Here is a 15,864-nt window from a genome sequence, read left to right on the forward strand (position 1 = left end):
ATCTGAATGTACATTTCAGCCACACAGTAAGCTGTATTGGTAGGCAGTGGACTGCTAAATACAACCATTTTTCGCAGCAGAGAGTTAGACAGGTGATTAGCATAATTAGCACAGAGTAGGCTATACATATGGTAATGTTAAGTGTGTAAATGCCAGCTGCGGTGTAAAATTTATGTCAGGGGTCGACAGGGCTGTGCGAAAGTATTGTGTTACAGCTGCAGGTCAAAGCCTCCATTGCTTTACCCCCTTTTCTCTTGTTGGTGAATGCGCTAAACAGAAGAGAAAGACGGACAGAAATATAACAGATAAGGCTTTGATTGAACAGCCTGGTTCTGTGCGAGAGGGACTGCTCTTAAAAAAAAAACACCAAACCAAACCAAAAACCGAAAAACTGTGCGCGCGCACATACACACACACGCAATACAGAAGTCCCCCTCTTTTCACTGTAGATTTTACTTTGCGGCATGCTGGCTAGAGAAGTGTTGCTGTCTTTGAGCAATGTCATTATGATAGGGTGAGGGGATTCTTTGGGGGTGAAGTATGAGATTGTAATTATGTTTTAAGGAGCAAAAACACAGGAAAAAACCCTTTAATTGGCTGCCTCCTTTCTGCATTCTGACCCCCTTTTTTTTTTTTTTTTAAATGTCTCTGTTGCTTACTGCACTTAGGGGGCTAGGTATTAAATAGTCTTGAAGGTGACAGCATTATATGTAATAAAATCTCAACAGTGCAACAATCTTCAAGCTGCATGACTGGTTTTAGACCAAGTGCCAGAAGTTCCTCTGTGGTTTTCTGTGTGGGTTGCTACACTTATTCCCCAGGTTCCTCCCACCTCCTAAACCACTGAATTCTTTATAAATTAAAAATGACTAATACAGGTTTCTTGTTTTAAAGGAGAGCAGCGTCGAAGGGTACACATCTTTTTAAGCAGCCAATGGGGAAATCTGTAAATCTCTTTGTTGCCGTAAACCGTTCATTCATATATTTCACTTGCAATTTTTTTCGTCCCCTTTTGTATTTTTTGTAGTCGGCTATAAGGAGCAGTGGTGTTGACAGAATATAGTTCACACCACGCTGACCTTGCGATGAAACTTCCTCACAGCCGCAGGGGGTCCTTATGAATCAGCCCCTAATCCAGCTAATCCCGCTCGCAACAAAATCATGAAAGTGGCTCCCAGCGATGCGTGTTTCCCTGCACAGATGTGGCGGGAAGGAGCAACGATGGAGATACGTGGGGTGGCGTCCCTCGGGGCTGGGGACCGCCCTGCTGCGTGGCCCCACAGGGGGACGGGATGGGGGAGGGAGAGGAGGGGAGGGCACTGGCAGCACCAGCGGCCTCGCCTGGCTGGGGTCTGGCTGAGGACCCACTCTCCCAATGCCACCTCCACCTCCTCTCCACCCTTCCTAGAGCTTCCAGCATTGCGCCTTCGAAGGGAGGCGTGTTGTGTTGTGTTGTGGTGGGCTTGGCAGCAAGGTGAAATTAGCCGTGCCATCACACTAGCCAAGAGTAGAAAAAATAAAGGTTGTGTTGTGGGGTGTGTTTGGCCACTTGCTTAACTCTCCTTCCCAGGCCTTTCAGCTTCAGAAGAAACTTGGCCATATGGTCATACTCTCAGAGCATCTGACGGGAATGTCTGATTGCGTCCCGCGCAAAATGAAGCGCGCTCTTTTACTGCTCGGTGTGAATAGCAAGCAAACTATGAAAAATGGGCCTCCTGACAGATGCAGCGCTGTCTTGGGAGCTGGTGGCCAGTAAGAAATATCGAGGTGGGGGGAGCCGTGACAGGCAGCAGGTTTGGTGCTGGGGGGAGTGCTGACCTGACCTGATTGTGTCCAACAGTGAGAGCAGTTCTGCTTCACTGCAAAGCCATTCAGGAGGAAGCTGCTTAGGCAACAACAGATGGTACAGCAAGCAGCTGGTAGGGAATACTTGAAAGAAACTGTACCCTGTTCCATAATAGGTTCATTCCTTTCATTTTTCTATATGTTAGTTTTGCCGTCTCCTAACACCACTGTTTAGGAAACGGTATCCCCTTAAAAGGTTCTGGATGGAGAGCTTTTTCATTGCTGTTTGCTGCGCCTTTAAAAAAAATTACATTCAAATTTTGTGCTACTCCATGTACAGATGAAATTTGTGCTATCCCAGGAGTACAGATGAAAAGACTTAAAAATGCTGCTTTTAACCACACAGGAAAACAATTACATATTTGAGGAAAGGGCACTGAGAGGTTAAATGAAAAGTTGGGCCTAGAGGAAAGCTGACTGCTGTGGAACAACACAGCAAATTGTTTTTAACATATTACCCAGCAGAAGCTCTTACTCAAGTTAAAGTAACTTAAAACAATTATATTCAGCTGTTTTGAAATCCTTAGGTTTAGACCTTGAAGCCCCTTACATACCCTTCTCAGCAGAGCTCCTGGAAACTTTGTCACTTTAGCATACAATTGAGGATTTTGGCCTGTTATGAAGTGTGCTCAAACGTTTTCTTAAATTACTGAAAAGCAAAAATTCAGCTTTGCTCCTCAGCGGGTGTAAACTGTTACATGCCCATGAGCTGTTGGACAGTTGCAATAGTCTGTATTAGCTGCCTGTTCTCACTGTAGGCCATCTCCCTGATTTCTAGGAAAAAGCAAGAGTCTGGAGTTCTTTATTCCTTTGCTACTTGAGCAAGAAAATTCAGTAGTTGGGCTTCTCCACCAAAAGCTGTGGCTTAGCTCTGACGTGATGGTACCATGTCTTTGGAAGAAAGGGTAGTTTGCTCTCCATGCCTATTCATTCCTCCATCTCATTGTTGGGATGGTCAACAAGGATGCCAATTGTGATGGTGGTTTTCTATAATACGGACACCTGCCCACTAGGAAATGGACTGAGACCACCAACTCATTTCACATAAGCTAGCAAACAGCTGTCAGATGGTAAACAACTTGTGGTCACTATTGTTCCTGGCTGGATTAGAACCAGTGACCCAGAGGTGAACGGCTCATATCCTGTTACCAAGGACATGTGTCGCCGCTCAGTAAGCAGCTACTGCGTTCTGTTTAATTGGAAAGTTTGAATTGCATGTACCAGTTTTGTATATTATTGTACATTTCAAAGCTGCTTGCTTTTTTTTTTTTTCTTTTAGTTTGTACTGTTCAATGTGTTCATTTTAGTTTGGGTTGTTTTTTTTTTTAACCGCACTTTACTAGTTTCTCAACCCAGAAGGGTACCAAGCAAGAAATGCATTGAAAAGGTCTAATTTTTTTTTAGCAGTCTGTCTGTTTTACCCAATTGGAAATAATATTTTTCTGCCTATGGCAATACAGATGCATACGTGTAAAACCAGATTTTATTTGATTTTTAGAAAGAAAAATTTTAGCTCCTAAAATTGCAGGGAAGGTTTCCCACTACAAGCAGAGGCAGCTGTTGTTGGGCTGTCTTCCTGAGTATGCAGACAGCTTTGTGTCCCTGTCACAGCTCTAAACTTTGTCAAACTGTGACAGAATGAAAAGCCATCTTTGATGTGTGTTTTTATTTTTGCTCTTCATAATCATGTCAGCATTAATGAAATTTGTAACAGCAACACTAGAGTCATCCCCAGCATGTGTGAGGAGTAACTTAACTCATATCATATGATGGCTTGGGAGATAAAAAGCAGCCTTCTGAAGTGCTTTGTTGTGGTTTGTTGGTTTGTTTGTTAGGTTTTTTTGTAACTTTTTTGCATTTGTAGGCCACAGTCTTTTATGTTTGCTTTTTCTTTCTTTTTTTTTTTTTCTTTTTCGAGCAAAAACAAAGAAGCTAGTGTTATCTAATTCTCAGTGTGACAGAAATGGTTGAGATGTTCACGTTGCTTACAGACTTTCCTAGAAGTCAGTGGTGCTAAAGACATATTGAAGTTGATTAAGTCTCCACATTGGGATGATATTCTAGACAGACGGTGTCCTTTCGTTGGACATTATAACGGGAGAAAAGTGTAGAGTGTCCACCTGAATGTTGGAAGGAAGATGGTAGGGCACAGGCACAACCACCGCTCCTCCGTGTCAGCTAGGCAAATGCAGATTTGTGTATTCAGCAGAGTAAATGCTGTGCGAGAAAACCTAGGCACAGCATGGAACTTCTGACTGCCTGTAGTCCAGTGCTGGCATAGATCATGTCTAATTACATGATAAAGATGATAATTTTTCATTGAGCTGTTGCACAGCCCATTGAATGACCATGTAATCTCTTTAAGACGCTGATTGCTTTCCACTGTGTTCTAGCTCTTGTAAGCTCATCATTTCTGAACGGACTTTTTTTTTTTGGTAGCTCAATTTCAGTCACTCCCTATGAAGTCTTTATTTTGCATAGTTAAATAAATGAGCGGAAAAAAATCATTGCAGGTAGCCAAAATGTTTCTTTAATGTCATCCTCATGGGCTTATGAGAGTCATGCTTAGCATCGTTAGACTATCAGATACATCAAATATATGATAATGTCTTACGGTCAGTAGTTAATAAATTCAGAGATCAACCATGTAAGCCAATAATAGTTCTGACTCTACAAGTAGATAGCATTTTAAAAGTTTAAAGAAGTGGACAACGCCAAACAGTCCCATTTCTTGTACTGACTAAACTTAAATTTCAGTGAAGGTGTTTTGCAGTTCCTCTCAGTGAACAGTTTTACCGCTCTACTCTGTCAGTCAGGCCTAGAGAATGATAATTCTGAGGAAGGTGCTGTCTTCCCTGCTCTTCTGTCAGGATGCTAAATAATACTGTCTGTGTGCAGAAAAACTATATTCTGTTGCTGACAAAGAGCAGCACAGACAAGCTCAAACATCCGAGAGAACGCGAAGACAGAACTCCCTAGAGAGCAACGGGAAGCTTTAAATCAAAAGGCCATTATTTTTCTGTGCCCAGTAAGAGGCAGGGTAATCTTCATATCTGCCAGAGGACTTCAACTCTTTATCTCGTCTTCCTTATATGAGGTTTTGATCCTGTGTGAGTAGTGCTTGGCTACTATGTTCTGTTCTTATGAGGTCTGCGCTCCTCTGTCAATAAAAATGGAAACTGTCATTGGTGTCATTAGGTACCGCCTTCTGGTATGTGGCAGGTGTGAACACTTCTAATCCTGGTATGCAGTTAGGACAGGGAGGCAAAGCTGTGGCTGACCAGCTTATCTGCGTACCATCGTAATGGTCCAAAACTAGTTTAATTTTGTATTTTTTGAGTAACATTGGTATATGCATGTAAGGGAGAGGGACAGGGGAACAGCACAAGGAGAGACTACATGAGGAAGTGGGGTAGAAGAAAACCCTTAGCAGCAGTCAAAGTAGAGGGAGATAGGCTATGTAGGATGCCAAGGAGAAAGGTATGAAGACAAAGACCTTCCTGGTTCCCATCCTGCCAGGGAGAGGGTGCTGAAGGGAGGGAAGGCAAGGTGCTGCAGCTTTCCCCAGTGCCACCCAGGGTAGAGCGCATTATGTAGCTGGGGCTGTCTGGTCTCCTTGCAAGTCTGGCCTCTTCTCTTTCTCTGCCCGCTGCTACTTTTTGGGTTGGTTGGTAAAGGTTGAGTCTCAGGTGGACACATTGGCATGTTGTCCTCAGTCTTAATTTTTATGTGATTACTGAGACATGGAGGGTTTTTATTTTTTATTTCTCTTTGGTTCCTGTTGTGGTGGTAACAAGTATTGCAAATTGCAGAGGTTGCCTGCATTGGCCAATCCTCAGGCTGTAATGTAAGCGTTCTAAGAGGTACTAATCTACACATCTGATTTGTCGAAAAGGGTCAGCATCTTTTGGAGGGATGAAATGAAGCCATTGTTTGTGTGAGCTGCCCATGACTATGAGGTACAATTTTATTGCTTTTGAGTTGTCTCTGTCAAAAGATTGGGCTGGATTGCTCTAATGCTACACATTTACAGTCCCGGAAAAATAGAAAAGATGGTGTTGCTCAAACAAAGCAGAAGTGTGTCTGGTCACCCACAAGTGCTCAAGTGGAAACACCTTAAGGGCCATAGTCTTCAGAGGGCAGGTTCTCCAGAAAATTTTGCTCCGTTGATGCACCTCAAGCTTGTCACAGAAGAACTTAGGCTCCAAAACCAGTAGGTATGTCTGGAAATCTTGGCTTTGGTTTCTCAAAGTCTGTCCTCTGCATTGGTAGGCAAACATTTTTATCCCAAGTGTTTGGCTCTCAGGAATGTTCGTTTTTAGAGAAAGCTTGCTCTCTGCTAAGCTACTTTTTGCGCAGTTTTGCACAAGGTAACTATTGAATGGTTAATAGAGGTAGTGTTCATGTCTGAAAAAAATAACAAAACCTCAGGCTATATGATGCAATTCCAGTAACCTGAAGTGGAACATTGTAAGATATTCTGAAAAAGAAATATTTCATGCCTTTTGAGCAACCAGACAGTAAATTAACAAGCAGTGACTTTTGGCTATCACTCATGGCCTGATTCAGGATCTATCTCTTAGTGTAGCAGAGGTTAATTTACTGCTGAGACTACTCAGTGTGGATGGGACTGCAGTTCCTGGTGGTGGATTACTGGTGGTGGATTCCAGAGTTCTTTATAAGTATGTTAATGTAATGCCACATAAATTTTGAATGCTAACTGGGAGAAAGGTGTAGATAAGACAGTGACATTCACAGTGGAAATGAGCACACGAGCTGAATGACCTGGTGACTTCGAAATCATTAGCAGGTCAGTGGAAGGAAGTCTGTCAGAAATTGTGCCAATGAAAACAAATATGGTTTCACTCGTGGGCGCATCAGCGTTGTGGAAATATACACTAGAGGCAAGCAGTTTTGTTTTTCTGGGTACTTCTTACTTAAGATGCACCAAAGCATTTTAATGTGTGATGACTGAAACAGTGGGACTGTGACCCCAGTGCTTGGTAATGGGATCTAGAGCCTTTCACCTATAGGTCATGGGTTCAGGCCTGCCTGAAGTTAAGGATGACTAAAACTTGTTACCACCTGACAGCTGTTCATTGCTCTTGGGGGAGGGAGGCAAGGTGGTCCTTACATAGATCTTGGCAACCCAGCACCCATGCTGATGATTACTGCTCTCTTCAGACCCTTCAGAAGGGCAAATAATGTAGTACCTTGACCAGCTTCTGTTCAAGTTGGTGGGGAAGTTCATGAGAAGCAGCAGTGTGTTTCATGGTACGGGACGCTGACTTGCTCAAGGCAAATGTCCTGTGTCCTGGCAGAGAGCTGAGGGAAGCCTGTGGGTGTTGGGGAGGTGGAGAAAGGGGAAGATACTCTCCTCTTCTCTGAAAAAAACCAGGTTTTTAACGAGAACTAATACTCAGCAACAAAGATGCTGGCAGTAAAACTGTCTTATGTTGAACACTGGCCTTCAAACACATTCTTGAGAATTAGAAAGTGATATATTGAGAAATGGTGCCAGCACAATGGTGTTATGACTTTGTTGTGATTTTTTTTTTTCCTTTTTTAAAATTCATTAGCTAAATTGTACAGATGGCATAGTATCTCATTCCTAGTAGGTGGACACCCAGAATCTGTTGGCCCTGCTGGAAGGATAGTCTACAAACTGCTGCATTGCGTTACCCACTGGCCATGAGACAATGTACCAATCTGTAATTGAAATCAGCATTCTGGCTTGTGGGAATTTGTGCCACCAACTCAGCCATCTAGGCACTAAATCATAAGGAATCATGTAATAAAGGACTATCAACTGTCTTTATATCTCAAAAAAAGGAAAGTGATGTGTGAATTTTGTCACCAGAATATTAAAGTCAAATAGTTCTGTCTGTCTTTGATATGGAATAAAATGGGAAGTATTAATACTGTATGTATTACACACAATTTAAATCAGTAGCATTTTGAGTGTAAAATGTTGTTGTCACCAAATATGAGAAAATAGAGTCCATAAAGGAAAACCACAAAACACCAGCATTTTGTTCATTGGTCGTATCTTCCACTACATCATTTGTCCTATAGTGTGGAAATCCTGTGATGACTATGACGCATGTTGTTTGTTTTGTTTTGTTTTTCTTAAAAGTAAGGAATTACTTCCTGCAGAGTGTGCAAATGTCGAGCATACTGTTTCGTATCTTCAGCACAATTAGGCCAGAGGCTTCAGGTAGTTTTAATTGACACTTATAGTGGTTTCTCTCCTAGGATTTTGCACCAGATGGGGATGGGGGGGCAGGGGCAGGGGGAAGGCAAGAAGAGCACTTGATTTTAAAAAACTTCGCATTCAGCTGATTGTGGCAGCTTAAGGTCTCTGGGTATGGCAGCCTCCAGCGATCTTTGCAAATTTTCAATTACAATAAATGAAAACATAACTGAGAGAAACTTGCTCGTTATTACTTCTGCTGGGTTGAACGGCCACTGATGCATCCATGTGGTCTATCCATATGTTTTCACATAAGCTGACTTTGGCAGTCAGAATTTTCCTTTGCAATCTACATTTATAATTTCTTTGTACCTGAGTGCTACACTGTGTGAAGTATCCACATTTGCCTGTGGGGTTACCTTTACTCTGTTTGGCTGAAGAAATGTACATAACGAACCCATCAAAGAAGCAATTAAATGGCGTAATGCCTTGAGACGAATGCAGAGCGGATCTGTTGCTGGGTTCTGGAACGTACACCCACCTTCTTGGGTGGTTTTGCTATTCCTGTTTTGAATGTTAAAAGGGGAAAAAACCTGCTTCTGTTCTGATGACTGACTTGTGTGATGCAATTTTGATTAGCTAAATCTGCCTTGTTCAGTGAACTTAATGTGGTTTGACAGGACCTTGATTAGGAAGCAATCATTTCTGTTGATAGTAAACAGTTGGTCACTTTCAGCAGAGATAGGAATGCTGCCCTTTGTCTTGCATGAAGTGTGTTTTGTTGGTTCAAGTCCTGGTTAAATTAAAAAAGAAAGTGTGGGTGGAATGGGAGAGAATATAGTACCAGGAGTAGTTTATGGTAGACTCCACAGTCCTCATAAAACTGGGGTTTTATTGTCTTGGCTGGCATTGAGACACAAAAAAGGGAGGGAGACATTTTGTCTTTGGAGGCACTTGAGTGTAAATGACTGGGAAAGAAAGCTCTGGTTCCAAGACATACAGATTAGGATAACTCTGCTCCCTTACCCCCACCCCATATTTCTGTAAGATAAAGCAAAATTTAGTAGTCATAGTGTCATAGACTGCTGATTGGTGGAGAAGGACAGCATTGAGCATGAACATGAGCCTGATGAGTGAAAGTATTTTTAGAGTTTAATTCTTGATGAAAATTAACAATAGCTTTTTTGCTACCATCCATATACAGTCTTGATGATTTTGTTCTCTCACTGTAGTAAGAGTGATATTAAGAAGTTGTAAAGGGACTCTAGGTAAGGAAGCTGTACTTTGATTTTTATTTTTTTCTTACTGTGAGCTTGTCACTGTTACTTGGCGTGCAGGAGGTAATGCCACATGTGACAGGCTGAAAAAATGGAGTGTGTTGTGGAAATGCTTACTTCTTCAAAAATCCGTGAACTAGAAATTAAGTAATGCTTTGTGCCAGAATGACTGTATGGTTTAATTGTTGAGGGTCTCATTCTGACCACGTTATCCATGCAGGGACTCAGCTTCTTGCCTGGTGGTCCTTTTAGCCCCAGGAGGGTTTACGGGTGGGTTAGGGGCCCAAGTGATTAAAAAAGTATGTCCCCGCTCGGGCTTGGGAATGTCATCTTCCACACTGCCAACTGGCTACAGATCAGTCTTCCGTTGCACGGCCTAGGAAGAGATAGATGTACATGCCTAATTTCTGTTCACACTGTTGCAGAACTAAACTTTGGCAGTAATTCAGATCACCAGTGCCAAGCTGACTAGGGCTGAAAAAAATGTAACAAATTAGACAGGTCTGTAGCTTGGACTTAGCAGAGCAATAAAGGTAATAAATTGTAAGCGATGGAAACAACATGTTGGTGGTATTCTTGTCCTCCTCATCTGGATGTGGTATTGATTCAGCTAATGGGCTGAATTAATTGACCCCGCCTCCCACATGCATTTGCTAGAGAAACGACAGGGGAGGTTATTGAAAGTATATGAACTCTAGCTGAATGCTTTTTTGTGAAAGGGAAGATAATTTTCCATTCCTATGTAATATTTTCTGGCAAGGCAATTTGAATATGGCTCCCTCTAGAGCCTGTTGACTTCGCAGTCTCCCTCTGCCTTTTTCTTCTTTTTATTTTTTTCACCATGTTTTAATATGGAGCACACTGTTCAGCCCGTGTGGGTTTGAAAACAGATGTTGCACATGATCTTCTGCCTCACAGCATGTTATGCAGGTACTGGACCACTGGGGTAAATTAGCTGTAGACAGTCCTTTCTACTACACTCAAAACTGCATCTCTTAATGTGAGCGTGGTATTTTTTTCTTTTTTATGTAAGGCTGAAAGGAGTAGTCATGATCACTTACTCTTTCTCTCCATTTTTTTAACTGAAGAGAAACATTGTCCTTCTGCCTTTGCCAAATTATTTGGGAGAAGAGTGTAAATTAAAGACATTTATCTTGAAATGTGCTATTTGAGCAGACTGTTTATACAAGTGTAAGAAATTGTAACATAGTATTTGGTCTGGTCTGCAAGGAAAGGATTTTTCTTTTTTTTTTAATTTTTACTTATGGCATATATGTTAAAATGTAGAAAAAACATGTTTGAGGCTCCAGTTTACATATCAATGTTTTAGTGCAGTAGAGGCAATGGTATTTTAATGAGTAGCATGGGTTTTGTTGCAGTGTTACTAAAATGAGGTTGTTATTAATTTTAGAGTTATACTGTGATCAGTTTGAGACAGACTAGTCCATGCACACAGTCAAATTTTTCTGACTGGAGAGTGCTTGTCAGGTGAATCCAGAATAAGGAGTTACTGGCTAATACAAAACTGTTGACATTTATCCATCAGTTGGTGGACGAGTGAGTCGGGAGTTAAATTACACACGGCAGAAGATTGGAGAAGAGGCCATGTTTAACCCCCAGCTCATGATCCAGACTCCACAGGAAGATGGTGCTAATGTACTAACAACAGAAGCACTCCGACAGCACCTTGACTCTGCGCTTCAGGCCAGCAGAGTACATGTCTATATGTACAACAGGTAAGGGGAAAAGCAAAAGTTTTCTTCATCATCTGTAACAGCTAAAAAGTGGGCACATGCTTCCCTCCATTTATTTTTAAATGGTTAGCACTTCAGAGCCTTTCCCTTAGGACTGTGTTTTGGTTTGAATGTCACTGGTTTCTGATACTTGATGTTGTGGCATGATAGCGGTGACAAGTTGGCTTTTAACAAATAAGATGGGGTAAGTGGTGTTGGAAGAGATTCTGAGAGTGTACCCTTATGAGAAGTGCTACAATATCCAGCGTTTGTCTTGGAAAAGGAGTGATGTCTATGCTCTTAAGGACCTTATGGATGGGATCCCTGACATTGAAAAGCCTTTGCTATTAGTGCTGAATTCACATGCTGACGCCATCATGAGGTTCATGATGACTCTGAACAGCGACAGAGGTTACTGTCCTTCCAATAGTCTAGATGTAAAGGGGAATGCAGACGTGTGAGAAATGGCAGTGGATGAAATAAGAGATGTTTAATAACATAGACATAACAGAGTTGGCCTTCAGAGTGTCTGCATGCACAAACTGAAGGTTGGGAGTTGTGTGTTGTCCAGCAAAAAAGTAATAACGGTGCACCATAGGAAGGTACCAGCTTTGGGCTAGTGAGATGCCTCCCTGAAAAGTGGTTCCTCTGTGGTCACTACTTCAATAATGATGTGCCTACGAGTGCTGCCTCAGAGGCCTGAAGCACCCAGTCTTTCAGCACATCTTTTCAGCACATCCAACGGATGCCTCAGTGAACTAATGCCAAGGCTCAGATTATCTTCTGCCCTGCTCCTGCGTTGTCTAAGGTGTTAGAACTCATGGCAGTGGAAGTTGTAACATAGCTGAAAGAGGAAGGCAGGAATCCTAATGGTTTCTGTTCTCCTGTATGTGTGAGTCAACTGGGAATATTCTGGTCCTCTGAGCTGGAGCTGGCTTCTCTCTCACTTGTGTCACTGAGTGGCATCTTAAGTCACAAGCTGTCTCATTTATACAAAGATGGACTTCTGTGCCTTCAACATGTGTTGACTAGGCTGTTCATCCAAAAGCAGCTCAATTTTTTAAAAATTAGTTTTACAGAGAATGTGAGAATAACTGAAACAAATGTCTAGTCCGTAACTACAAAAAGAATGGCCTTTGCTTTTATTGTGTAGTATATCTATGCTGAATAATATTTGCCTTTCTCAATGATTTGCTGCTTGAGGCCAGTATATGTATGTGAGTTGCAATTTTGAGTATCTGTTACATTTTAAAAATAACTTTTAGGTAATTGTGCAAGAAAAAAAATATTCGTTCTTTATATTTCTTACAGACAGTGGAAATTGGAACATTTGTGTTATAAATCAGGAGAACTCATCACAGAAGCAGGTTACATGGACCAGGTATGTCTAGCAGGCATTTAGTTATAAGATTTGTGTATTATCATGATTCAGCTTGTGCTGCTTTGATTATATTCTAGTATAACTGTGGTTTTCCCCTTTCTGATTTTGACAGATCATAGAATATCTTTATCCTTGCTTAATTATCACTCCTTTGGACTGCTTCTGGGAGGGAGCAAAGCTACAGTCAGGAACTGCCTATCTATTGTAAGCATGGTTTTTTATAACTTTCTGGTCTGACTGATTTTAATTGTGTAACTGTGTGTGATTATTCAGTTGCATTGCTGTTGTTTATTCAGATTTTGGTTAAACATTAAAATAAAAGATAAAACGTAGTGTCTCTACAGAAAATATGCATGGATTTTTTTTTCATTGAACAAAAGTTTTCCTGTTTCTGAGAAGTGATTTGTAGGCATCTATTTAAATCCTGTGTTATTTTTCCTGTTTTGCTAGCATGCAAAATAAAATATAAGTTCTGAATTCAAGCTTTAAGAATTTTATGCCTTTTTTTCCCCCATGGAATCCACTTGTTACTGGTGGGTTTTTTTTTTCCCCATTTCCATAAAATTCTAAAACTTTGGTTGTCTGGGAACTTTATTTCTAAGAAAACGTCTTGGGTTAAATCTCAAGTCTTAGGAAGGAATAAAGAACAAATCCTTTGCTTATGAGGTCATTAAAGAAACCATATAGTATCTTTTATGGGTGGTTTCTCACAGTTTACAAGTGTGATATTATATGCCCTGAATCCTTTAAAGAGTTAATTGTTAATCTGTGCAGGCATTTTCTGTTAATTATGCAAGAGTTAGCATTTGAGTTATTGTTTCTGTCCTGGTTTGCATGTCTCTGTAAAAGCAATTTGCAATGGCCATCTCCTAACCTTTAGTGTACAGTTTTAGATGGGGAAATAAGGGGGTTTGTGTTTTCTGGTTGGGAGATTCGGAATAATGACTTAAGCCTGGTTAAGCAGATACAGTGTGGTTTGAACCACAGAATAAGGCAGCCAAAAGCCTTTCTAGTCTGGCAACATCACAAATTCAGAAGTGGGGGGTGGGAGATGTGACAGTGATAGTGGTGACAGCCATGGTAGCAGGAAAGGCTTGATGGTTGATAGTCAAGCTCCCAGGGCATTTGAAGGAGTGCAGTATTGTTACAGATAAACAAAGATCAGCTATATTGATTGATTACATTTGCAAGATGATTATTAGACTAGCAAGAAGTAATCTGATACTATGAGAAAGGCTTTCTTTCCTCAGCTCCCTCTCTTCTTTCCCTCTCCCCTCCCCCCCTACTTCTTTGAAGCAGCAGTTGGCTGCTTTTTGTTATTTAGGTGCTTGATGATTTGTTTTGCTTTGCTCGTAAATGGAAGTATTTTTAACCTGTGAATATTCCATTTACACAATAACTTTGTAAGAACTGAGTATTTTTGTTAAAATTATAACTTGCCTGCAAGAAAAGTACATAAACAAATCTAGTTAAAACATGCCTTACGTTTTATGAAACAACCTTACCAGAAAAGGTTTTAACTTGAAAATAGCTCAATGATTTGTGCAAATATGAATTTTAAAAGTATGTTTGTTTCAGTACTTCTTTTGTCTTCTGTGTGCGTGTCATTTTCTCCTGATTTCTTTTGCAGGGGGAAGCCTCCTTTGCAGTGGATCAACTTTGACCCCTTAGAATTCTTGGAAGAGTTAAAGAAAATAAACTATCAAGTGGAGAGCTGGGAAGAAATGCTGAATAAAGCAGAGGTTGGTCATGGTTATATGGATCGACCCTGCCTGAATCCTGCTGATCCTGATTGCCCAATCACAGCTCCCAATAAAAATTCCACCAAAGTAAGTTTGCTTGTCCTTGTGTATATCTTTTCAAGGGAGGCTGAGGTTGGGGAGGCAGTCAGAGAGCAGAGAAGAACGTACATTTTCTTCCGAGCAATATATATATAGTTCATATTCTTGAGCGGTGTCATTTTTCTGTTCCTGTATATGCTGTATGCTGTTAGCCTACAGTCATGAACTTCTCTTCATTCTGTGATGCACTGCTTAATCCTTTGTATTTAGAGTGGGAGTGCAGTTGTCAGCAACTGGCTGGCTGTGGAAATGTGGTGATGTGGCACTTCAGCAAAGCTGAGGCCTCAGATGGACATAGCCAGTGCTGGAATACAGGTGCCACTATACGCTCACACCACACAGCAAAGCCTTCCCTCAAGGAGCCCCAGTTTTGTTGATTTTTGTGAAAAATTTGAAGTCACGGGCCCCAGTTTTATATATCCCCTTATCAATCACATCAGGCTTTGGAAAAATTGCTCTGTGGTCAACAAGTATCAGTCTGATTTATTCAGCTTGATTTGTTGCACACATGTCTCTTTGTAGACCTCCTAGATTGGCTTTAGTATCTGTTATTCTAGTATACTGGGTGTTGAATTATGTATGAGTTTGTCTGAAGTTATGAAACTGATTAATTGCTTCTTTCTAACTTTTTTCCTAGCCTCTTGATTTAGCCCTTGTTTTGAGTGGTGGATGCTATGGACTGTCAAGAAAATACATGCATTGGCAGGAGGAATTGATTATAGGTGGTACAGTCAAGAACAGTTCTGGTAAACTTGTCAGGTAAACATGTTTAAAGAAAATTTCAAAGTTTTTCTTTGTTAAGAGTTTGGGTTTTAGAGCACAGGGGGAGGATCATGCCAAATCTACTGCCCTTCATGTGTATTATGAATCCCAGTTTAGGAGGACCCGCCTCAAGAGAAGGGAATTTAAAAGAGTGATTAGACAGTTGTTTAAATTTAAGGAGGCGTCATTGCTTCCTGCATCTAACCTCAGAGTGATGGTATATGTCGCTCAGAAAGAAAGCTTTTTCCTGGCAACCTTATTGTTCAGAATATATGTATAAAGCATTGAACAGTGTTTAAAGCACTTTGATTGTGTTTTGAAATATGATCAAAGGAAAACGTGGAAAAAAAATAATTTGGATAATGTGCTTACTCATATGACTTCTCTCAGAATTAGAGATTCTCCACTGAACTTGTTGTTCAGGATCAATATATAGAGAAGTCTATTTTCTGAATAGTTTTGAGTGATAAAACAACCCCCTTTACTTCAGACTTCTTGAAGAAGTCATGGAACACTGGACTTAAGTAGTGGAAAACCTGTGAAATGGAACTGTTCTCAAAAATATAGGCTATACTAAACCAAGTGAGGCATAATTCTTTCATATTTAATACAAAGAACTTTTACTAGAACTTTTCATACTTGTTTTGACCTTTTTTACATTCACACCAGACATTGGTAAGTCTCTCAAGAGGTAGCCAAAGAATGTATTTTTAGTGAAACACAAAGCAGTCCCTTAAGCTTTTAAAATTGTTGGATAGAGGTGCATATTGTGGAAATTCAGGATGGATAGTTATTGCCATTGTGTACCCCTCACAGCTTGTCAGGCACTGGG

At 40.9% G+C, this 15,864-nt stretch overlaps 1 protein-coding gene across 3 annotated transcripts in view; it reads left to right on the forward strand.

Moving 5' to 3' along the window:
* PTCH1 (patched 1) overlaps nt 1-15,864 on the forward strand; it is a 75,181-nt gene that overhangs the window by 18,829 nt on the left and 40,488 nt on the right. For all 3 annotated transcript variants that reach the window (XM_075078203.1, XM_075078201.1, XM_075078202.1), the window contains exons 3-7: nt 10,862-11,051; nt 12,360-12,429; nt 12,542-12,633; nt 14,060-14,258; nt 14,908-15,029. In XM_075078203.1, coding sequence (XP_074934304.1) covers nt 10,862-11,051; nt 12,360-12,429; nt 12,542-12,633; nt 14,060-14,258; nt 14,908-15,029 — 673 coding nt within the window. The remainder of the gene's footprint in view (nt 1-10,861; nt 11,052-12,359; nt 12,430-12,541; nt 12,634-14,059; nt 14,259-14,907; nt 15,030-15,864) is intronic.

The sequence above is a fragment of the Phalacrocorax aristotelis genome, chromosome Z (assembly GCF_949628215.1).
Source record: "Phalacrocorax aristotelis chromosome Z, bGulAri2.1, whole genome shotgun sequence".
NCBI lineage: Eukaryota > Metazoa > Chordata > Aves > Suliformes > Phalacrocoracidae > Phalacrocorax > Phalacrocorax aristotelis.